This window comes from Oryx dammah, unplaced genomic scaffold, assembly GCF_014754425.2.
Source record: "Oryx dammah isolate SB20612 unplaced genomic scaffold, SCBI_Odam_1.1 HiC_scaffold_20, whole genome shotgun sequence".
In the NCBI taxonomy this organism is placed as follows: Eukaryota; Metazoa; Chordata; class Mammalia; order Artiodactyla; family Bovidae; genus Oryx; species Oryx dammah.
In genome coordinates this window covers 57,637,957-57,664,297 of record NW_024070204.1, presented here as the reverse complement: position 1 = coordinate 57,664,297, position 26,341 = coordinate 57,637,957, and the positions used below count along the sequence as shown (strand labels likewise).

Below are 26,341 nucleotides of genomic sequence, written 5' to 3'. Positions count from 1 at the left end.
AAAATTCTGACATGATAACTAAAAGGACAATTTATCCTCAATTACTATAACGTAGATCAAGGTCTCATGAAAACTAGAAAAACATTAATTTCAATTCTTTAGGTAAATCTGTTGGCTGCAGAAACTGTAGTGTTTTATTATCTACCTTGGACTTCCCCGGTAGCTCAGCTGGTAAAGAATCCGCCTGCAATGCAGGAAACTCCAGTTCGATTCCTGGGTCAGGAAGATCCCCTGGAGAAGGGAACTGCTACCCACTCCAGTACTCTGGCCTTGAGAATTTCATGGACTGTATTATACAGTCCATGAGTTCACAAAGATTTGGGCATGACTGAGTGACTTTCACTTCACTTCACTATCTACCTTAGTGGCTCTAACAAGACAGGAATTAAATATAAATTTTTAAATTATTTGCATAAATAAGCAATTAACTTGAAAAGATAAAGCAATTAACTTGAAGAGATAGTTAAAAATTCAATTTAAAAAATCTGAATTGTGTTACATATCCTAAAGATGAAATTAAACCAAGACAGGGACAATAATATATACATATGTATCAGCATTATGGCAACATTGGGAATATCATTATTTCTAGGCATAAAAATAACCAAAGGCAATTCTTGAAAGACCAGATTAACATACTTTTGGAAGCTCTTCAATCTGATTAGCATCTAAGTAGAGCTCCTCCAAAGTTTTCTCAAAAGTGAAAATCTCTTTGGGAACCTGTTCCAAACTGCAATGAGAATAATCAAGAGTAGTGACAGTCTCCTCTTCTCCTCGAAGACAACGACATGGTACCAACCGCACAAATAAACTTCGTTTTGTAGTCATTTTTAGACACTGAAATATGCAAACAAAAATAAGTTTAGTAAAAGCATTATAACAATTTTTCAAAACAAACTAAACATCACAGATAAATATTCCCTCTGTAAGCACACTGAACAGAATGCATTTACACTGGTTTCCTATCAAATTTCATATATTTGTTGTTGTTGTTCAGTCACTAAGTCCTATCTGACTCTTTGGGATCCCATGGACTACGGGATGCCAGGCTCGCCTGTCCTTCACCATCTCCTGGAGTTTACTCAGATTCATTCATGTCCATTGGGTCAGTGATGCTATCTGCACATCTCATCCTCTGCCGCCCCCTTCTCCTTTTGCCCAGCAACAGGGTCTTTCCCAATGAGCTGGCTCTTTGCATCAAGTGACCAAAGTATTGGAGCTTCAGTGTAAGTCCTTCCAATGAATACTCAGGGCTGATTTCCTGTAGGATTGACTGGTTTGAACTTGCAGTCCAGGAGACTCTCAAGAGTCTTCTCCAACATCACACTTCGAAAGCATCAATTCTTCAGTGCTCAGATTTCTTTATGGTCCAACTCTCACATGACCACTGGAAAAACCATAGCTTTGACTATCTGTGCTTTTGTTGGCAAAGTGATGTCTCTGCTTTTTAATATGCTGTCTAGGTTGGTCATAGCTTTCCTTCTAAGGAGCAAGTGTCTTTTTCATGGCTATAGTCACTGTCCACAAGGAATCTGGAACTCAAGGAAAAAAAACGTCTGTCACTGCTTCCACATTTCCCCCTTCTATTTGTCATGAAGTGATGGGACCGGATACCAGGTCTTAGCTTTTTTAATGTTGAAGTTTTAAGCCAGCTTTTTCACTCTCCTCTCTCACATTCATCAAGAGGTTCTTTAGTTTCTCTTCACTCTCTGCCATTATGATGGTATTATCTGCACATCTGAAGTTGTTGATATTTCTCCTGGAAATCTAGCTTGATATTCATCCAGCCCAGCATTCTGCATGATGTACTCTGCAGAAAAGTTAAATAAGCAGGGTAACAATATACAGTCTTGTCTCATTACTTTCCCAATTTTGAACCAGTCTGTTGTTCCATGTCCAGTTCTAGCTATTGCTTCTTGATTGGTTTCTCAGGAAGCAGGTAAGGTAGTCTGGTATTTTCATCTCTAAGAATTTTCCACAGTCTGTTGTGTTCACAGCCAAAGGCTTTAGCATAGTCAATAAAGTAGAAATAGATGTTTTTCTGGAATTCCCTTGCTTTCTCTATGATCCAACGAATGTTGACAATTTGATCTCTGGTTCCTCTGCCTTTTCTAAATCCAGCTTGTACATCTGGAAGCTCTTAGTTCACGTACTGCTGCTGAGGCCTAGCTTGAAGGACTTTTGAGCATAATCTTCCTAGCATGTGAAATGAGCACAATTACACTGTAATTTGAATGTTGTTTGGGATTGGAATGAAAACACGTTTTCCAGTCTGGTGGCCACTGCTGAGTTTTCCAAATTTGCTGACATATTGAGTGCAGCACTTTAACATCATCATCTTTTAGGATTTGAAATAACTCAGCTGGAATTCCATCACCTCCATTATCTTTATTTGTAGTAATGCTTTTTAAGGCCCACTTCACTTCACACTCAAATTTATAGTGAATTTAAAAATAAACTCAAGCACTTTGTACTTCACAAAATGATCCTAAAAGTAACCATTTGTTGTTGTTGTTTGTGCAGTCGCTCAGTTGTGTCTGAATCTTTTCAATCCCGTGGATTGCAGTACACCAGGCCTCCCTGTCCATTACCACCTCTTGGCGCTTACTCAAACTCATGTCCATTGAATCGGTGATGCCATCCAACTATTTCATCCTCTGTCATTTTCTCCTCCATCAATCTTTCCCAGCATCAGGATCTTTTCTAATGAGTTGGCTCTTCACATCAGGTGGCCAAAGTATTGAAGCTTCAGTTTCACCATCAGTCCCTCCAATGAATATTCAGGGTTGATTTCCTTTAGGATTGACTGGTTTGATTTCTGTGCTGTCCAAAGGACTCTCAAGAGTCTTCTCCAACACCACATTTCAAAGTAACCATTTATATGCTTCTGAAAGAACTATTTCAGAATGACACCTCCCTTATGGCAGAAAGCCAAGAAGAACTGAGGAGCCTCTTGATGAAAGTGAAAGAGGAGAGTAAAAAAGCTGGCTTAAAACTCAACATTCAAAAAACTAAGATCATGGCATCCAATCCCATCATTTCATGGCAAACAGATGGGGAAACAATGGAAACAGTGACACACTTTATTTTCTTGGGCTCCAAAATCACTGAAGATGGTGACTGCAGCCATGAAATTAAAAGACGCTTGCTCCTTGAAAGAGTTATGACAAACCTAGACAGCATATTAAAAAGCAGAGACATTACTGTGCTGACAAAGGTCCGTCTAGTCAAAGCTATGGTTTTTCCAGTAGCTTTGGACCAGTGAGAGTTGGACCATAAAGAAAGCTGAGCACCAAAGAATTCATGCTTTTGAACTGTGGTGTTGGAGAAGACTCTTGAGAGTCCCTTGGAGTGCAAGGTCATCCAATCAGTCAATCCTAAAGGGAATCAACCCTGAATATTCGTTGGCAGGACTAATGCTGAAGATGAAACTCCCATACTTTGGCCACCTTTCGAAGAACTGACTCATTGGAAAAGACCCTGTTGCTGGGAAAGATTGAAGGCAGGAGAAGGGGATGACAGAGGATGAGATGGTTGGATGGCATCACTGACTTGATGGACATGAGTTTAAGCAAGCTCTGGGAGTTGGCGACGGATAGGGAAGCCTGGAGTTCTGCTGTCCATGGGATCACAAAGAGTCGGACACAACTGAGCTACTGAACTGAACTGAAAAGAACTATACTTTATAAGTCTCCTCATCAACAAGAAAAACCCTAATATAACAAAGATATTTATTTAACTTCTGATTAAGAGCTGTTTCTTAAATAAGAACTTGACTATATGCAATTCTGAGTAGAAAAGTGGGAGTGTAAAGATATTTTCAGGTCTCTCTAACCAGTCATTTAACTTTCCTGTAACTCTCCCACATCAAAATTCCAATCTATGCCAAGTATATTTTGTTTCAATTAATGTCATTCTTTTAATTTTTCTAAAGTTTACTAGAGAAGAAACTTGCTTCAAAAAGTGCAGACTTCATTATTTCAATCTAACTGGGGGAAAGATTCAATTCTGAATTAGTGAAAATTCTCAAGGCTATTAAGAACACATACATACATACAGAGGTTAATTCCAACTAAGAGGCTAACATTAATTTACTAAAAAAAAAGCCCACCTCCATAAAATAAGAATGACTTCTAATTAATGTTATCAATTCTTTGCAGAATAATAATAAATTCTTGCCTTAGGCAGAAGACTCCATTAGAGTATTAGATTACTTCTACCCAGAGCCAAGACTAGGTTGAAGCCAGTGAGGCAAATGCATCAGACACAGTAAAACCCTTCAGTAATCAAATTAAATATTTTAATGCAACATTTTTGTAAAAAATCAAACTCTTGGAAAAATAATTCATTAATCCATGGTTAATTTAAAAATAAAGACAGAATCAGTATGACTAATTTTTCTCTTTTGCCTCAGGCTCCAACATGAATCTGCAAGGCACTGCTTCTAACTCTTCAAATTATATCATATTCTTAAAAGTGTCTGACAGTAAGCTTAAGTCATTCCCTATCAAGTAAAGAAAATAAAATCTGACTATTCTTACTTAATCACCATGTGCACCAGGCATTGTGCTGAATTCTTCAAATAAACTATATGCTTATTCTCATTTCATCCTCATATATCTTAAGGCATATACTATTATCATCCTCATTTTCCATAAAGAAACTGATTCTGTACTCATACTGCACTACACTATTTCTCAATATATTAGGATATACTCATCTCAGAATTCAAACATCAATAGGTCTTTACTACATACTCCTTTAGGGTTTACAGAGACAAACAACTGATGGGAGTTCAGGACAAAATACGGTACTCGGAATACTTAGTGTTTTAAACTAAAGGAATTTGAGAAAATAGCAGAAGCAGGAAGGTCACTCTGATCTCTGTGCCTTTCCCCCCGAAACAGGTCATAAACATGTTTCTGTGAAAGGTGTCCTCTTTATACTAGAAGGTATCTCTAAAGACAAAGGGAGAGAAATTCTAATGAACAGGGCCTGCTAAATCTCGTTTACTACATTTACTCTTTGATCTATTGTTTTTCTACACAACAGTCCACTTCATCAAACATCACATAAAAATACTCGTTTAACTGTTTCTTTGGGTCTTCCTTTCCTTACAAAGGCTCCCTGTGTCCTTTAATACTTAAACAGATGTATACATTTTTCTCCTGATAATCTGTCTCTGTCAGTTAAATTTTCAGACCCAGCCAGGAACCCTAACGGGGGGAAGGGAAAATTTTTCCTCCCTTACACTAATAATGTCAAACATCAAATGATTCTATCTAAAATTTCTGTGTCATGGGGATGTAATGTACAGCATGGTAACTACAGCTAATAATACTGTATTGCATATTTGAAAGTTGCTAAGACAGTAGATTGAAAGCTCTTGTCACACACACACACACACACACACACAAACTGCTTCTATGTATGGTGATGGATGGTTGCTAGACATATTGTAAGGATCATTTTCCAACATATACAAATACTAACCATTATGTCATATACTTGTAACGTTATATATAAACTATACTCAATAAAAAACAAAAAAATTATTCTGTCAATAAAGTTTACTGAATATGCTTAACCTATGTTTATATGAAGGTGCATTTTATTCAAAATAAGCAGTTTTATTGATATTTAATCACTAAAGGGGAATTTAGCTTATACTTGTATGTTTAATGAGATAATGAAAAAAAGATTCTAAAAATGAATATACACTTTCTTTCTCAACTGATAATGACTAAGGGGGACGCTTAAGAAAAATGGGGAAAAACTATCTGCTTTGTCCGATATGGTAGACAGAGTGGCATTTTAACCTGAAAATTTGAATTAAATCAAACGAAATTTTAAATCTAGTTTCTCAGTCTCATTGACTATATTGTAAACACTCAGTACTCACAGGTGGCTAATGGATACCATACTGAGTAAGCAAAGATAAGGAACATTTCTATTACTGCAGAGACAGCACTAATATAATACTTCAAACTATTACTCTGGTTCATATTATAACTACAATATGCTTATATTTATATATGATAGTATTCAATAATTTACAAAATATGGCCTAAAAAAAATCCATTTTCCGGAAATCATAATGGATTTGAAAGCATAACTCCCAGCTGAGAATAATGGACATGACACGCTATTACCAAATACAATGATTTAAGGGTATGGGGATTTCCCTGGTGGTCCAGTGCTTAAGACTCCACACTCCTAATAAAGAGAGCCTGGGTTCAATCCCTGGTCTGGAAATTTAGATCTCATGTGCTACACAGAGTGGTTAGAAAAAAAGAAGAGTATGTTTATTTTAGTATATTATTTAAATCATATGTGCCGGGCACTTGAGGTAGAAGGCAATTTATAGGGCAGAATAATTGCTAATGGAAGTAAAATGACCTCTAAGACGTTTCTGTAGTCCTAATCATACTGCAGAACTTCTCAGAAAAGAATGTGAATTCAGAAAAAAAACTTAGATACTTAGCTCTAGGAAACTGCAAAGAGTTTATATCTCAAATGAAAACTTTCAGAATTAAAAAAAAACAAAACAGAACTTCCTGTGGACAGAGGCAGTGAAAAGAACAACTGAGATCTCTGAATAAATTCAGTGGTCCTTGAACAAATAAAAAAATGGATCCTAATTTAGCAGACTAAAACTGCTGATTGATAAGAAAGGAGGGGGACCTTAATGAGGTCAGAGGAGGAAGGCACCACAAGAGAGAGAAATGAGTAACAAATCCAAAGAGATCCTCCCTTACACAATACTGCAAGGAAGTAAAGCACAGGGAGAAAGACTGACCTGATCTGAACAGGAAGTGATCCACATGGGGACTGTTCATTAAAATTTTAGTGTTGTGATTTAAGAGCCACTTTATAAATCAGGCTTAGAACGGCAGATAGAAAAACAGTGGAGGAAGAGGTGCCAACCAAATAAAAGGCATAATAATAATGGAAACACTTTCTAACAAAAGAAATTAAAACTACTTACCACTGGGTTGAATTTATCTCCCTGATGTTTCTTAATTGAGCCAACATTCTATGAAAAACAAAAAAAGAAACAAAATTAACAATAAAAATAATCTCTATGACTTTAAGGAACATCTCTTCCAATTTCTTATTTATCTCAAAATCTAAATTAAAATCCTCTATAATTCAGTCACATAAACTCAGACACACAAAATCGCTAATTTCTCAATAGTCACTGGATTTATTGTTCATAACACATGTGTAGACTATTGAGAGCCCTCACCTATATTAAGTAACAGATACCACTCTATCTACCATTAAAATCCCATTTATTTGAGCTTATTGAGAAACAATAAAAGTTTTCCCAAACAAACTCTAATCACCAATTATATTTAAAATTTAGTAGTTCTTGATGGTTCTTTGTGGCAAACACTGTTAGCTGCTTATCAGTCTTTACTCTCTTTTCAGAAGTTTCTTTTATTCAAGGTGATAATAGACCTAGCTAAATACCCACTTTTAGCTTTCCAAGAAGGGTGGACAGGTGACAGATGACACAGTTAAGCTCAATGACACATACTTAGAAGTCTACTTTGGGGGTAGAATGGTAGTGGATTCTGGAAAAACATGTTTCCTTATCTAGGGACAGGTGTGAACATGATGACTATGAATCAACAAACATGAGGATTAAAAGCCTACCAATAAGGCTGATAAAATAGAAAGACAGAGCAAGCTGGGGTCTCTTAACAGCACTGCTGAGTAGCTGAGCCAATGCTAACCACAGAAATATCTGGATTTCTTGATGTATAAGAAAACCAAATCCTCTATTTGCTTAAACCACTGCTAGGTTTTCTGTACCTGAAACCAAAACATTCCAAAATAGGACACCCCAAACCCAAAACTGCAGCATTAATTAAAAGTACATACATCATGAATAATCTTTTTCTTAATAGCTCAGTGATATTAATAAATACATGTTTCAGAATTTCAAAGGGTCACTCTAAATGTATTAGACTATTTGTCTTTATAAAAAATTGTTTAGGACTGCTGAGTTAACTTTCTCTACAAATTCTACACATAGCACATACCACAAAAAATACCTTCTGTGTCTATCAAGCAAAGACAGCCACTTAGTTTGTCACTCAACATACTCCCACATACATGGTAGTCTGATAAAATGGAACTGACAATGAACTGATGGAATATGGCTACAGAAGGAGGTTAGAGAGAAGAAAAGTTTGTGTTTAGAGACTTTAGTTTGAAATACCTGAAAGCTGTCCTAGTGGGATCCTATGTAGACAGTTGCATGAGTATTCAGAGATGTAGAAAGAAATCCAAACTGAGACTGTAAGTTTGGAAGTTATCTGTTTAGAGATATTTAAAGTAATGAAATCAGGGACTTCCTTGGTGGTCCAATGGTTAACAATCTGCCTTTCAATGCAGGGGACACAGATTCAATCCCTGGTCAGGGAACTAAGATCCCACATGCCACTGAGCAACTAAGCACACATGCTCTGGAGCCCACAGATCCTGAGTGCCACAACTAAGTCCTGACACAGCCAAATAAATAAATAAATATTTAAAAATAAACAAAGTGATGAAATTACATGGAAGAATCAAGATTATCAATGTGGACAGAAGAGTACAGGTTCAAAAAGAAAGGAATGAACGAAGAAAACAAATTCAATGGTCGAGCCCTGAGATACTATAAAAATAGAGGTCATAAAAAAGAGAAGAGAACCAGCAAAGGACACTGAAGAGAGGCAGTGAGTCAAGAGAAAGCACCTCTCATTCGCCCAAAGTATGATATTCTAAAAGCTAAATGGAAAAAATTATTTCAAGGAGGAAGTTGTCAACTGTGTTAATAAGAACCTTAACTGCCACTGTTTAATAAGGTAAAGGTCACTGATTATCTTACTGAGGAGTAATAGAGACAAAATGCTGTTTGTAGGGGATTCAAGAAATAGAAGAAGGATAACATCATAGCAAATACAGACAACCCAGGAAGTTCAGCTATAAAGGACACTGGAAAAATACAGGAGGAGTGAGACTAGATGGTGAGTCAAGACTCACAGCAGTGGATGTGCAGGGAGAAAGATAGACTTTTATCAACAGATTTGGAAAACCATTCATAGACCACCCCAACAAAGTTTCCAGCCAGTTAAAAGAAAAAAGTTGCTTGTGGACCCAAAAGAAACCTTGGGTGCCACGGTACAGCTTAGGGTTATTTTTCAAAACTACAGATTACTGTAGCTTCCCCTTACAGATACTGATTTAGAAGATTAGCAATAACTCAAGATTCTTTATCATAAAGAAAATGCTGATATGATTTTTTTTTCTAACAGTTTCAACAATAATCCACAGTCATCTATACTCAAATTACCATCTTTTCCCCTTCCCATTCTTTTTTGATAAACTCTCATTTGGGAAATATTTGTAACTGAAAAGTGAAATCACTATAAAAGTTTTTAAAAATATAGTGTGTATACTTCCCTATGGATCTGAAGAGATCACACGTTATACTTGGCTAGATTTAAGAGAAATCTTATGTTGGAATGATCTTTTTAAATAAGAGTTCAGAAGTTAAAATGCACAACAAAGGCTCCTCAAGCATGCCCGTAGCTATTAGATGGTATTTAGTTGTTCTGAAAGATTTCAGTTTAATCATGGCTATCATACTTGCTAATCTGTATTTGATACAATCTGTGCTTAGTTCTGAGGAACTTTATGGACATTATTAACCCATTACCTGTAAGTACATGCTAGTAAACAATGAAAATAGTTATATGTAAAAGAATAAGAATAAAAAGGTAAGAAACTTATATAATGAAAAAAAAAATGCTGTAAAGGGCACTTGATCCTGAAGGACGAAAACAACTGTATGTATAAAATGCACTATGTCTTACAACACATATAGCAAGAGATGAGGAAAGAAGGCTGCTAAAATAGCTACATGTCACACTCTCAAGGTCAGCATTGCTGTCTGACCCCTGCTCAGTTCAGTTCAGTTCACTCAGTCACGTCTGACTCTTTGGAACCCCATGAATCACAGCACGCCAGGCCTCCCTGTCCATCACCAACTCCCAGAGTGTACTCAAACTCATGTCCATCGAGTCGGTGATGCCATCCAGCCATCTCATCCTCTGTCGTCCCCTTCTCCTCCTGTCCCCAATCCCTCCCAGCATCAGGGAGGGAGTCAACTCTTCGCATGAGGTGGCCAAAATACTGGAGTTTCAGCTTCAGCATCAGTCCTTCCAATGAACACCCAGGACTGATCTCCTTTAGGATGGACTGGTTGCAGCTCCTTGCAGTCCAAGGGACTCTCAAGAATCTTCTCCAACACCACAGTTCAAAAGCATCAATTCTTCGGCACTCAGCTTTCTTCACAGTCCAACTCTCACATCCATACATGACGACCAATGGAAAAACCACAGCCTTGACTAGACGGGCCTTTGTTGGCAAACTAATGTCTTTGCTTTTTAACATGCTATCTAGGTTGGTCATAACTTTCCTTCCAAGGAGTAAGCATCTTTTAATTTCATGGCTGTCTGCAGTGATTTTGGAGCCCCCCAAAATAAAGTCTGACACTGTTTCCACTGTTTTCCCATCTATTTCCCAGGACGTGATGGGACCAGATGGCATGATCTTATTTTCTGAATGCTGAGTAGAAAGTTTTGTCTTGCCAGCAACATTAACCAAATAAACTTTTGTATCAAACAATGGTTAGCATATATATGTTAAAAAAATCTTAATGTGGAACAAAGCAGTTGACATACATATTGAAGTTATAAGGTATGCCCAAATTTGCAGAAATTTCCACTTTTATGTTTTTACATAATTTACATAATAAAATAGACCTTTAGAGTATAGTTTGGCAAATGCATACATCCATATAACCAACAGCAAATCAAGATATAAAATCTTTCCTTCACCCAAGAAAATTCCCATGTGCCACTTTCCAGTCAATACCCTCATCAAGACAGCCTGTCCTAGATAAGAGTGCTATGACATTTGTGTACAAGTATTATGAAAATGTAGGCTTCAGTTCTTGCAGGTAAATAAAGGGTAGTGAAACTGCTAGATCACAGTTCATAAAGAAAGCTAAGCACCAAAGAATTGATGCTTTTGAACTGTGGTGTTGGAGAAGACTCTTGAGAATCCCTTGGACTGCAAGGAGATCAAACCAGTCAATCCTAAAGGAAATCAACACTGAATATTCATTGGAAGGACTGACGCTGAAGCTGAAGTTCCAATATTTTGGCCACCTGATGCAAAGAACTGAGTCTGGAAAAGACCCTGATGCTGGCAAAGATTGAAGGCAGGAGGAGAAGAGGATGACAGAGGATGAGATGGTTGGATGGCATCACCGACTCGATGGACTTGAGTTTGAGCAAGCTCCAGGAGTTGGTGATGGACAGGGAGGCCTGGCATGCTACAGTCAATGGGGTTGTAAAGAGTGGGACACAACTGAGTGAACTGAACTGAGTCTATAAGCATGTTTAATTTTATTCTTAAAAAATAAACAAATCATTTTACAAAGTAGTTTTATCACTTACGACTCCCAGAGTTCCAATTAAATCCTCACCAACACTTGATATTCTTAGACTTTCTTAATCTTAACCTATGTAGTAGGTGCAGATCAGTATCTCACTGTATTTTTTGGGGGGGGGGGTTAAATTTGGTGACTGTGGATATGGCAATCGATTGATTTATTTCTAGAGACCAATTTTGTTACCAGGTTATAATAATTAAAGTTAGGCATTTTAAATGATTACAGAAAAAGAAACTCATAATATTTCAACTTTATGTTTACTCTATAAAATATAACAGTTTTATACAGTTTGCCCTATAAAATATAGCAGTTTTATACAGTTTATAAAATATAACAGTTTTGAACTGTGGTGTTGGGGAAGTCTTTTTTTTTTTCCTTTAGTAAAAAAAAAATATATATTTTTTACATGCTATTATACGTTTCAATGCCATTCTCCCAAATCATCTCACCCTCTCCCTCTCCCTCTGAGTCCAAAAGTCCGCTGTACACATCTGTGTCTTTTTTGCTGTCCTGCATACAGGGTCATCATTGCCATCTTTCTAAATTCCATATATATGTGTTAGTATACTGTATACTCACTGTATTTTTGTTTTGCATTTCTCTAATTACAAAATGGCATAGCAGAGCCTTATCTGTACTTGGACCTCAGCTAGATAATTAAGATATTGGACTTAAGTCTGACATGACACTCTAGTGAGAAGAGTGAAAAGATTTTGTATGTGGGAAGAATGCATATTATTGTGCAAGAAGATATACTATATAAGAAAATAATTCTCCATGAGCATCTCACATTTCTGCATAGCCTGGGTTCTCTGAGCAATGTCATTTACAGCCAATTTAAGATGTTTATATAAGGATACATTCCAGATAATAACACTTAGTAACACTGAGACGGTTCAGTGTCTTCTCTCCAGAGATCGTGGTTCATTGTTTAGTCGTTAAATCATGTCCAACCCTTTGTGACACCATGGACTGCAAGCACGCCAGCACACCTTCCCTGTCCTTCACTATCTCCTGGAGTTTGCCCAAATTCTTGTCTATTGAGTTGGTGATGCTATCTAATCATCTCATCTGCTGCCGCCAGAGAAGATTTGTTTAAATTCCAGAGTAAAGATAAGGTTTCTATCTCTCACTCTTCTGAGGAGAGGACAGGTCATGAGTGGTTCCCCTTCTGCAGTGCACATTACTACCTGTGCAGGTCCCATCCGACCCTCACTGTGAAGCCCTATGAAGATTCAGGCTCAAGTAACCAACACAAGTACTGCCCTGGTGGCTGCTTGCTTTCCAGGGAGTAATAAACCCTTTCTTTGTCTCTGGTTTGTGTTTTCCAGCAAGTTAACACAGTAGCTTGTAAACAGGGTAAAATCCCAGCCCCTTGACCTGAGATGTAACCACTATGAATTAAGAAACATGGCCACAATGTCTTTCACCACCAAGATTAAGAGATCCAGAGTCTACTTCCCCACTCCTTGAAACTGGGCTGACTGGAGGAAATGGCAACCCATTCCAGTATTCCTGCCTGGGAAATCCCATGGACAGAGGAGCCTGGCAGGCTACAGCCCCATGGGGTCACAAGAGAATTAGAAATGACTTGGTGACTAAACAACAACGACTTGCTTATACCAACTCAATGTGGCAGAAATTAAAAAACAACAGTGCCTCTGCCTCAAGATTTACTACTACTGCTTTTACCTTCTTTGAATGCAGCTCTGAGGACATGACGCCATAAAGAAGCCAGGGATAAAAGACCACATGCTGATTCACAAGTTCAAAAGTTATATAAATTGCTCTAAATGTTAAGTTTACCAATTATACTGATTTTTTTCCAATGAGAAAATTTTACAACTTGTTCATTTACATGGGATATTTTACATTTCGCTCATTTCAGTTTTCTCTATATTTTCTGCCTTTTTATTTGTTTTGAATTTGTCTTTTTCTCTTAGGCTAAAACTTATTAAGTAGTTGATTCTAATATTTTCTTCTTCAAGATTTAAAGTTATAAATTCTGAAGTTCACTTCATAAATTTTGATATGTTGTCTTTCCATTTGTTTAAAATGTTCATTTCCATATGATTTATTCTTTAAACCCTGAGTTATTCAGAATCACCTTAATTTTAAAACATTCAGATTGGGAATTCTCTGACAGTTCAGTGGTTAGGACTCTGAGCTCACACTACCAAGTGCCTGGGGTTCAACCCTTGGCCGGAAAACTAAGATCCCGCAAGCTTCATGGTACGGCTAAAAACAATAAAAAACACCACCATTCAGGGATCTCCTAATTCCATCACTTCACAGCAAATAGATGGGGAAACAATGGAAAAAATGAGAGACAGTTTTGGGGGGCTCCCAAATCAACACAGATGGTGACTGCAGCCATGAAATTAAGAGACTCTTGCTCCTTGGAAGAAAAGCTATGACCAACCTAGACAGACTATTAAAAAGCAGAGATATTGCTTTGCCAACAAAGGTCCGTCAACTCAAAGCTATGGTTTTTCCAGTAGTCATATATGGATGTGAGAGCTGGACTATAAAGAAAAAGAAAGCTGAGTGCCAAAGAATTGATGGTTTTGAACTGTGCTGTTGGAGAAGACTCCTGAGAGTCCCTTGGACAGCAAGGAGATCAAACCAGTCAATCCTAAAGGAAATCAGTCCTGAATATTCTTTGGAAGGACTGATGGTGAAGCTGAAAATGCCAATACTTTGGCCACCTGATGCAAAGAACTGACTCCTTGGAGAAGACCCTGAAAGAAAGACTGAAGCCGTGAGAAGGGGACGACAGGCGATGAGATGGTTGGATGGCATCACCGACTCGATGGACATGAGTTTGAGTAACCTCCAGGAGTTGGTGATGGACAGGGAGGCCTGGCATACTGCTATCCATGGGGGTCACAAAGAGTCGGACACAACTGAGCAACTGAACTGAACTCTCATTTGTTACTGATTTCTAACTTAATTTCACTGTAGTCAAAGGAAATATTATAATTTCAAGTCTTCCACAGTATGTTAAAGTTTTGATACCCTCACATGAGATCTACCTTGGTTTTTCATGTATATTTAAATGTCACATTCTGCATCTCTTGGGCTTAGTGTTCAAAAAAAGTCAAGTGAAACTGATTGACAGTGGTGTTCAAATCTTCCATACCCTTCCTAATTTATGGTATTCTTTTTCTACTAATTACCAAAAAGTGCTGAAATCTCTAAGTATAAATATCTATTTCTCCTTTTATTTCTATCAAATTTTATTTCATGTATTCTGAATATCTTATAAATATACATTTAGGGTTCTTATATCTTCTTGATAAATGGATCCTTTTATCATTATAAAATATCCTTTTACTCCACTAATAGTCCTTGTTTTGAAGTATATTTTGCTATAACAACTTTCTTTTGTTAAGTGTTAGCATACCTTTTCCCACTATTGCTTTTAACCAAATTTGTCTTTAAATTGCCCATTTGTACAAAGCATATAGTTGGTTCTTGCTATTTTATCCAACCTGACAATTTCTATGTTTCGATGCTTGGCTTAGACCATTTGTATTTAATATAATTACTTGTATAATTTAAGTTTATTGCATTACCATTTATTTTTAACTTGTTCTTTGTTCCTGTTTTCCTGCCTCCAATTATAGTTATTTTCCTATATAATCTCACTGTGTGGACTTTTAAGTCATACACACACAACACATGTATTTTGGCTGCTCTACGAATGTACAGCACATATTCTTAATTCATCATAGTCCACCTTCAAATAATATTATACTATTCTAATTACATATGTGATTTTATATATAACAAATGAAAAAGTATAATTTATTTGTTTATACTCTCGTATTTCACGCTATGGTCATAAATTTTACTTCTATGTATTATAAATCCCAGGGCTTCCCAGGTGGTGCAGAGGTAAAGAATGTGCCTGCCAACACAGGAGACAGAGAGTAGGAAATGGCAACCGACTCCTGTATTGCTGCCTGGAAAATTTCATGTCAGATAAATCTGTCAGGCTATGGGGTCTCAAAGAGTTGGAAACACCAGAGTGTGCACACATGCATGCACACACACACACGCACATATTCACAGTCATTTATATATATTTGAAGACCAGAAAACAGACTTCTGTATTTATTCACACATTCACCATTTCTTACAGTCTATTTCTTATAACAGATTTGCTATCAAGTCCATTTGAGCAGTGTTTTTAAAGATACTGCATTTTTTAGTTCTAGAATTTGCATTTGGTATTTTTTCAAAGTTCCCATCACTCTCCTGAAATACTCAATCCCTCACATGTTATCCTGCTTTAAAATCACTGTCTCCTGACTCACTGACTCCTGACTCTGGGTCATCTAAGAAGTCTGTTAACTGTTTTCTCTTAATTATATAATCATATTTTCCTATTTCTTTTTATGTTTCATAATTTTTCATAGTATTCATGATCCTTTTCATAAAATGATGGTTGAGAAATGAGTGGAAAACTGTTCTGTCAAGTTTTATTTACTTCTCAGAGAATCTATGCTCTTCTCTCAGTTAGGATGCATGCATGCATGCTCAATCAGTCGCTCAATCACGTCAGACTCTTTGCAACCCCATGGACTGCAGCTCGCCACGCTCCTCTGCCCATGGAATTTTCCAGGCAAGAATGCTAGAGTGCGTTGCCATTTCCTATTCTTGTGTCTCCTATATTGGCAGGCAGATTCTTTACCATTGAGCTACATGGGAAACCCCTAGTTAGAATGAGTCACGGGATAATTCAGATTTCTAGCAGATTCAATTTGAGCTGAAACTGGCTGCAGCTTTCAGTTCTGCAGCTTTCAGACTGCAGCTTCAGTCGCTCAGTCACGTCCGATTCTTTGCAACCCCATGGACTGCAGCACACCAGGCTTCCCTGTCCATCACCAACTCCCAAAGCTTACTCAAAATCATGTCCATTGAGTCGGTGATGCCATCCAACCATCTCATCCTCTATAGTCCCCTTCTCCTGCCTTCAATCAGAGTGAATTTTTCTGTGATCAATTCAATTCCCGACTTCTCATCCTCAACCAGTCATATCTTTTTGATCTTGTCAATATCTGAGATAGGAAGAAATTGGGCTATAGTTCTATATATTTTGGGTTTGGTTTACCTTTAGATTCAACTCCAGCAGTGTCCCATAATTCAAGAACCATTAGAATTTGCAGATCTACACATTTCTTTAGGTTTTTCAACCCCTCCTGTACTCCTCTTTATGGCAAAATTCAAGGTAGATAAAATTATCAGGCTTAATGATTTAATTTTGCTTTGGGGCTTTGTCAGATACCCACCCTTTCCCAAAAGCCCACAGTGTCTCTTGAAGATTGGATGATTTATCTCAGCACTTCAGTCTTTCCATTTACGGCATGTCGTGCTTCATCCTATACTGAAACCAGGCTGGGAAACTGCCACACTCTTGACCACCGATGAGAAGTTCACCTATCTCTGGAAATCAGTTCACCAAGGCTTCCTTGATTCCACTGATTTTTTGCTACCTCTAATTTTTTTTAATGCAATTTTTACTCTTTACAGGTTTTTCTTATTCTTACCAGGGGACCAGAAAGTTTTTGTGTGCTCCCATATGCAGAGAAGGCAATGGCACCCCACTCCAGTACTTTTGCCTGGAAACTCCCATGGATGGAGGAGCCTGGTAGGCTGCAGTCCATGGGGTCGCTGAGAGTTGGACTCGACTGAAGTGACTTAGTAGTAGTAGTATATGCTAACTCGCATGACAGACTGAACAACAACATGCTAACTAGAAGCAGGAAAGGAGATGGCCAGTGTAGATAAAATAGTTCTGCTTATAGGTAAGACACTCCCATGGAAGAGATTCAGTCTGTTTCACCCTTTTGTGAAACAAATTTGGTAAAGGTAGAAGAAAAATCTTCAAAATTCTCCTCTATCTCAGTTTAGAAGGAATTACAATTTACAAAACAAAAAGAGGGCCTAATTATTCTTACAGAAAGGTCTTCGTTCCACAATTAGAAATAAGACTACAAATGCAAACATCCCAGACAGAATTGATTTATTTAACTCTGAAAACCTAACATCAGATCATTCTAAAATCAGAAGGAGGAAGTAGAGGGAGGTTTTAGTATGGCTCAGAACCAAACTTAGAGAAGGTGAAAACTGTGCCAAAAAAAGGAATACTGAAGGTTTGTGAGTAAATCTCAACTTTTTATAACACACAGTTGGTTCTTTCAACAACAGGTCAATAAAAGCTGTGCACAGAGACACTGTAGAAATATGCACCACAAACATATTCATAGTGATGTTGCACTTAATGTGATAAATTAAATTTTGGCATTATTTCAAACCTAGAAATACTTTCTCATATAGCCTTGACCAGATTCTAAACTATTCCCAAACACAAACCTGTGGCAGGACTAACTTCCTTGTACGTATTCCCTTATTTCTCTTTACTTCCTGGTATTCATCTCTATGCCAGAGTAAATCCCAATCTTCTTAGATTCTGCTAATGACTTATAACAATTTCTTTTCCTTTGCAAACTCATTACACATGATTTGTAAGCCCTGACGGGTACAGAACAAGATGATCAAATAAACCAAAGAGTGTTAATTCTCTGACATATCCTAAGAATCAACTGATTTTGACCACACATAGCAATAGGAGACACTGAGTAGGTGTATTTTCCCTCTCATCTTAAAAAGGATCTCTTCTGAAGATATCCCTCCAGTTATCAACCCATTTCTCTGCTCTCCTTCACGACAAAATTCCAAACAAGTTGTTTATATACACTCTAACCAATTATTTCATCAACTTTTCTCAAACTCACTCGAATCACACTTTTGTACCCCATCACTTCAATGGAAACTGTTCTTCCTAGGTCATTAATGGCCTCAGTTCAGTTCAGTTCAGTTCCTTAGTCATGTACAACCGTTTGCAACCCCATGAACCACAGCACGCCAGGCCTCCCTGTCCATCACCATCTCCCAGAGTCCATCCAAACCCATGTCCGTTGAGTCGGTGATGCCATCCAACCAATCTCATCCTCTGTCGTCCCATTCTCCTCCTGCCCTCAATCTTTCCCAGCATCAGGGTCTTTTCAAATGAGTCAACTCTTCGCATGAGCTGGCCAAACTATTGGAGTTTCAGCTTCAGCATCAGTCCTTCCAATGAACACCCAGGACTGATCTCCTTTAGGATGGACTGGTTGGATCTCCTTGTAGTCCAAGGGATTCTCAAGAGTCTTCTCCAACACCACAGTTCAAAAGCATCAATTCTTTGGCACTCAGCTTTCTTCATAGTCCAACTCTCACATCCATACATGGCCACTGGAAAAACCACAGCCTTGACTAGACGGACCTTTGTTGACAAAGTAATGTCTTTGCTTTTTTATATGGTATCTAGGTTGGTCATAACTTTCCTTCCAAGGGATAAGCATCTTTTAATTTCATGGCTGCAATCACCATCTGCAGTGATTTTGGAGCCCAGAAAAATAAAATCAGCCACTGTTTCCCCATCTATTTCCCATGAAGTGATGGGACCAGATGCCATGATCTTTGTTTTCTGAATGTTGAGCTTTAAGCCAACTTTTGCACTCTCCTCTTTCACTTTCATCAAGAGGCTCTTTAGTTCTTCTTTACTTTCTGCCATAAGGGTGGTGTCATCTGCATATGTGAAGTACTGATATTTCTCCTGGCAATCTTGATTCCAGCTTGTGCTTCCTCCAGCCTAGCATTTCTCATGATGTACTCTGCATATAAGTTAAATAAGCAGGGTGACAATATACAGCCTTGAGGTACTCCTTTTCCTATTTGGAACCAGTCTGTTGTTCCATGTCCAGTTCTAACTGTTGCTTCCTGACCTGCATACAGGTTTCTCAAGAGGCAGGTCAGGTGGTCTCTTCTTGATCTGTTCTGTTTCTGAATTTTCCACAGTTTATTGTGATCCACACAAAGGCTTTGGCATAGTCAATAAAGCAGAAATAGATGTTTTTCTGTAGATATGTTTATTGTTTTTTTTGTGTGTGCAATAAACATTAATGGTCTACCTATTGCCAAATCCAACAGACAACTTTAAGCTCATATCTCACTTGACTTAATAGTAGCATTACTTCCCACTACTTCAGGTATTTTCTTCACTTAGCTTCCAAGGTATGACATCCTCCTGATTTTGTTCCTATACCACTGGCCACACCACAGTATCCTTCAATAATTACTCTGCTTTATATCATGGAAATGGCAACCCACTCCAGTGTTCTTGCCTGGAGAATCCCAGGGACAGGGGAGCCTAGTGGGCTGCCGTCTATGGGGTCGCACAGAGTCGGACACGACTGAAGTGACTTAGCTTAGCTTAGCTTCTATCAACCTCAACACATTATAGCGATGGAGAATGCAGATATTAGCCCTCTTCTCTATCTATACTCATACTCTTGTTGATAATCCAGTTTCAAATGTTGAAATATTACCAAGTCTTTCAATACTAAGCACTCTAATGATACCTGTCTTAGTTTGAGTTCTCTCTTAAAAACAAGGGCTAAGATAAGGATTTGAATGCAGATAGTCCATCTAAGAAATGACCTAAACAGCAGTTAGAGTATGTGATAGGGAGGAAAAGCCAATATAAGAAACAGTATATTACTAAAGTCATCTCTAACCTAAGGACAACTGGGGTTCATTCTACTTAAATTCTCTGAGAAGCACATGGGGGTCTCAAAATCGTCTGTCCGTAAGATGAGAGGCAAGCTGTTATACATCTGCTCCTGTTTCCTACTGGTTAAGCACTGCTTCTATGGGCGTTAGCTTTCCCAAACTACTAGCTCTTGCTTGCTTTCTCGTCCAGCTGGCCTCCCACAGCACAGAAATCACTGTTGTTCACTTTCACTAAAAATAAAAACAACAAAATGTAACAATGGGCAAAGGATTTGAAGAAGCATGTCTCCAAAGATATGTTAATGGAAAATATGCATGTGGAAAGATGATCCACATAATTAGTCATTAGGGAAACAGAAATTAAAACCACAAAGAGATTAAAACTTTATACCAACTAGGGACAGCTTAATAAAAAAGCCAGGTATCAGGACTGATGTGGAGAAATTAAAACCCTCATACATCACTGATGTAAATGTAAATTACTGCAGTCACTTCTGAAAAACAATTTGGCAATTCTTCCAAAAAGTTAAACATAGTTATCATCCCCACCCCTCCATTCAGAGACCAATCTAGGCCTCCAGTGAAACTGAAAGTGAAGTCACTCAGTCGTGTCTGACTCTTTGCAACCCCATGGACTGTAGCCCACCCGGCTCCTCCACCCATGGGATTCTCCAGGCAAGAGTACTGGAGTGGGTTGCCATTTCCTTCTCCAGGGGATCTCCCCAACCCAGGGATCGAACCCAGGTCTCCTGCATTGCAGGCAGTCGCTTTAACCTCTGAGCCACCAGGGAAGTCCCCATATAACCCATCAATTCTATTCCTGGGTATTCAGTCAAGAGGACTGAAAACATCTGCTTTCAGAAAACCTCGTAACTAATGTTCATAACAACATTATTCACAGTGGACAAAAAAAGTGGAAATAATCTAATATACATAAACAATGAATGTTTTATATTCAAGCAAAATGTTTTATATTCATACAATGAAATATGTATTATTCAGCTATTATACAAAGAGATGAACTACTGATACATGATACAACATGGATGAACCTTGGAAACATTATGCCATGGTAAAGAAGCCAGATACAAAAGGCCATATATTTTGTAATTCCATTTTTATGAACTGTTTCAAACAGGCAAATTAATAGAAACAGAAAGCAGATTTGTGGTTCCAGGTCTAGGGGCAAAGGAAAACAGGAGTGACTGCTAACATGTATGGGGCTTGGGGCAGTGATGAGATTTTTTGGAATTAGATGATGATGGCTGCAGGACCTTGCAAATGTACCAAAAATTACTGGAGTGTATACTTTATAAACAGGTGAACTTTATCATTTATTATTTGGGCTTCTCCGGTGGCTCAGACTGTAAAGAATCTGCCTCCAGTGCAGGAGACCTAGGTTCAATCCCTGGGTCTGGAACAGACCTTTCTTTCCACAGAAATTTATTTTCCTACCTTCCTTCTCCCTTTAAAAACTTAAGTTACTTCTATGCAACCCCCTAATCGAATCCCAATTTATAACTTTACTAAGTCAAAGCTTTGCTCGGTACTTTTACCTTACTACCGACTCCTCTTTTCCACCTAATACTTCACTATGCTAATTACTTCTCTGGTTCTTTAAGTGGTGTTTTAAATAAAGTGAAGTGAAATTGCTCAGTGGTGTCTGACTGTTTGCGACCCCACAGACTGTAGCCTACTGCGCTCCTCCGTCCATGGGATTTTCAGACAAGAGTACTGGAGTGGGGTGCCATTTTCTTCTCCAGAGGATTTTCCTGACCCAGGAATTGAACCCAAATCTCCTGCACTGTAGGCAGATGCTTTACTGTGTGAGCCACCAGGGAAGTCCATTTTAAATAAAGCTGTCTATAAATAAAATGCTTTTGTGCAATGTGTACACTGCCCTAGAAACAGAGTCAAATCTGTTGAAAAGCATGACCTGATTTGTGGATCCTTGACTCAAGTGCCATAGTGCTTGAAATTCCACCATTAGTTATTTATTATATTTTGGACTTTCTCCAAACAATCTCTATTAGAATGCAACCTACTTAGTGAAAACAAAGCCCTAACTTCTTAAGGTAATTTCTTTTTATTCTTTCTTAAGTTCAAGAGAAAAGATGTTTTAGAGAAGGAACCATGAGCAAAGAGCAGAAAAAGATAGAAATCAGCAAACACACACACCTAGAAACACACAAGGCCAGTATGAAATCATTATTTTTCTGTAAAACTGAAGTGTTTAACTTAGCCTGATTATTACTATAACCACCACAAACCTTTCAAAGAAAATCAATCCGTCTTAACACCTTGTAACCGAAGATTTTAATTATTAATATGGTGGCACTAATGGTAAAGAATCTGCCTGCCAATGCAGGAGACCCAAGGTCTTACTTACTTTTGAAAGTACTGTCCTACCTATACCTAAATCCTCTTGGGCGTATCTAATATATAATGTGTGAAATTAGCCTTAGGTTTTCAAACATTACTTTTGAAAATACTGTTTTGTATTGTCTTTTAAATATGTGTTTATTTGGCTGTACCAGGTCTTAGCTGCAGCATGTGGGATCTGTTTCAACCAGGGCTCGAACCTGACACCCCCTGCATTGGGAGTGCAGAGTCTTAGCCACTGGACCACCAGGGAAGTTCTGAAAATTTTGTTTTAAGTAACAAACTTCTTTAAAATTTTCTGTAGAAAAGAAAGTGGGAAAATATTGTTAGAACAGCTAAGCACTGCCAGGTGCTTTGCGCCAAGTTCATTCACATACTGAACTCTGACATCCCTCCAAATTAGGTATTATATACACATTAAATATAAACAAAGGTTACAGGACAAATAAGAGGCAACTGAAAGCTCCAAGTGTAACAGTGTTTCATTTCATCAATGATTCTCAATGAATGTAAGGACAGCTTAGGTCCAAAACTGTCAAGGACAGACATGGTAAGGATTACACTTTCAATATTCTTAAGAAAATACTTATAGGCATATGAGTTTGGGAGTCTTTTGCAATAAAACCCCATGGCCTAACGGTAGAAACAATTCTAAAATTTCAATAGAAATATTCTCTATCAAAATGGATGATGGGGGAAATGACACAGCAGACGCCAGCCTAATAACCTCACAGTTCATAATGACCCTTCCTTTCTCCAGAAAAAGGCAACCACAAATTCATAAAATATTACCTTCATGCAACTTAAATAATATGGCCCTTAAGGTGATACAAAGGCACCAGTCTTCTCAACAAATGGTGCCAGGATAATCAATCACATGCAAAGGAGTGAACCTCAACACAGACCTTAGAACTGTCACAAAAATTAACCCCAAATGGATCACAGGCCTAAATGTAAAATATGAAACTATAAAACTCCTAGAAGATAACATAGAAGAAAACCTATATGACTTTGGGTATGGTGATGATTTTTTTCAATACAACATCAAAGGCACAATCCATGAAAGAAATAATTGATATGGTGGACTTCCTTAAAATTACAAATCTGCTCTGCAAAAGACAATGTGAAGAGAATGAATGACAAGCAACAGACTAGCAGAAAACAGAGCTAATCCTTCATAGTCACAGTTTCTGTACTTTGAGATTCAACCAACCTTGGATATTTGAAAAAAAAAGTCCAGAAAATTTTAAAAAGCAAAACCTGAATTTGCCACAGCTTGGCAACAATTTACATAACATTTACATTGCACTTACAACTATTTACACAGTTTTTACATTGTATTAGGTATTATAAGTAACCCAAAATGATTTAAAGTATACAGGGAAGATATGCCATGGTTACATGCAAACACAGTGCCATTTTACATAAGAGACCTGAGCACCCTCACATTTTGGTATCTTGGGGCAAGGGAGGGTTCTGGAATCAAGCCACCACATATGTGAGTAGGAGGACTGTATTTGCAAAAGACACACCTGATAAAGGACTGTCATCCAAAATACACAAAGACTCTGAAAATCAAACAGTGAGAAAACAAACAACCCGATTAAAACTTGCCAAAGGTCCTAACACTCTCACATCACCAAAGAAGATATACAGATGAAAAATAAGCATATGACAAGATGCTCCACACCGTAAGTCATCAGGGAAATGCAAATTAAAACGAGAAACCACTGTAAACCTATTTAGAATAGCCAAAATCTGGAACACTGACACCACCAAATGCTGGTGAGGATGTGAAACCCATTCAATACTGGTGGAAATGAAAACCAGTACCGCCACTGTGGAAGACAGTTTGGTAGTTTCTTATGAAACTTAACATACTCTTACCATACAGTCCAGCAATCAAGCTCTTTGGTATTTATCCAAAGGTACTGGAATCTTACGACCACAAAGAAGAAAAAAAAAACCTGCACACAGATGCTTATAGCAGCTTTCTTCATAATTGCCACTACTTGAAAGCAACCAAGATGTCCTTCAACAGGCAACTGGTACACAAAGACAATGGATTATTCAGAAGTTAAGAAGAAATGTGCAATCGAGCCATGGAGGAACCTTAGAGGTATACTGCAAAGAACTCTGAAAAGACCATACACATACATGTGATTCCAAACACATGATACTCCAGAAAAGGGAAAACTATGGAGACAGTGAACAGATTAGAGGTTTCCAAGAATTGGGCATGGGAGGATGAAAAGGCAGAACACAGAGGATTTTTAGGGCAGTGAAACGACTCTGCATAGTACCATAATGATGAATATATGCCATTATATATTTGACCAAATGCCTAGAATGCACAATACACGAAGAGTGAACTCAAATGTAAATTAAGAACTGTGGGTGATAATTATGTGTCACTGTAGGTTCACTAACCATAACAAAGTACCACGCTGGTGGGGGATGGTGATAATAGGGGAGGTTATGCAAGTGTGGGAACATGGAGTATATAGGAAATCTCTGTACCTTATGCTCAATTTGGCTGTGAACATAAAACTGCTCTTAAAAAAAAAAAGTCTATCTTAAAAAAGAACAACTAGTCCTGATGTTTTACTTACTATGGAAAAAAGAATGGAGGCACATTAACTACAATTACAATCTCTGTCAGTGGTCTTCATTCCAACATGAAACCACTTAAAGAATACCTGACTCTCAGTTCAGTTCAGCCGCTCAGTCATGTCCGACTCTTTGCAACCCCATAGACTGCAGAATGCCAGGCCTCCCTGTCCGTCACCAACTCCCGGAGGTTACCCAAACTCATGTCCAGCAAGTTGGGGATGCCACCCAACCATCTCATCCTCTGTTGTCACCTTCTCCCGCCTTCAATCTTTCTCAGCATTAGGGTCTTTTCCAATAAGTCAGTTTTTTGTATCAAGTGGTCAAAGAATTGGGAGTTTCCACTTCAGCATCAGTCCTTCCAATGAATATTCAGGATTGATTTCCTTTAGGATGGACTGGTTGGATCTCTTTGCGGTCCAAGGGACTCTCAAGAGTCTTCTCCAACACCACAGTTCAAAGGTATCAATTCTTCAGTGCTCAGCTTTCTTCATCATCCAACTCTCACATCCATACATGACTACTGGAAAAACCATAGCCTTGACTAGACGGACCTTTGTTGCAAAAGTAATATCTCTGCCTTTTAATATTCTGTCTAGGTTGGTCATAGCTTTTCTTCCAAGGAGCAAGCACCTTTTAATTTCATGGCTGCAGTCACCATCTGCAGTGATTTTGGAGCCCAAAAAATAAAGTCTTTCACTGTTTCCATTGTTTACCCATCTATGGGCCCTGAAATGATGGGATTGGATGCCATGATTTTAGTTTTCTGAATGTTTAGTTTTAAGCCAACTTTTGCTCTCTCCTCTTTCATTTTCATCAACAGGCTCTTTAGTTCTTCTTCGCTTTCTGCCATAAGGGTGGTGTTATCTGCATATCTGAGGTTATTGCTATTTCTCCCAGCAATTTTTTTTAACCATAGTGTTTTCTTTTTTAATCATTTTTTATTGAAGGATAATTGCTTTACAGAATTTTACTGTTTTCTGTCAAACCTCAAAGTGAATCAGCCATCAGTTCAGTTCAGTTGCTCAGTTGTGTCCAACTCTTTGCGACCCCATGAATCACAGCACGCCAGGCCTCCCTGTCCATCACCAACTCTCGTGGTCCACCCAAACTCATGTCCATTGAGTCGGTGATGCCATCCAACCATCTCATCCTCTATCGTCCCCTTCTCCTCGTGCCCTCAATCTTTCCCAGCATCAGAGTCTTTTTAAA

The 26,341-nt window shown here is 38.0% G+C and overlaps 1 protein-coding gene across 9 annotated transcripts in view; it reads right to left on the bottom strand.

Annotated features, from left to right (window-relative positions):
• The window catches only part of ERBIN (erbb2 interacting protein), a 126,579-nt gene that overhangs the window by 75,187 nt on the left and 25,051 nt on the right, over positions 1–26,341 (bottom strand). For all 9 annotated transcript variants that reach the window (XM_040262622.1, XM_040262624.1, XM_040262630.1 and 6 more), the window contains exons 2-3: positions 6,989–7,036; positions 640–837 (exon numbers count right to left, since the gene is read on the bottom strand). In XM_040262622.1, coding sequence (XP_040118556.1) covers positions 640–828 — 189 coding nt within the window. In that variant the 5' untranslated portion in view covers positions 829–837; positions 6,989–7,036. The remainder of the gene's footprint in view (positions 1–639; positions 838–6,988; positions 7,037–26,341) is intronic.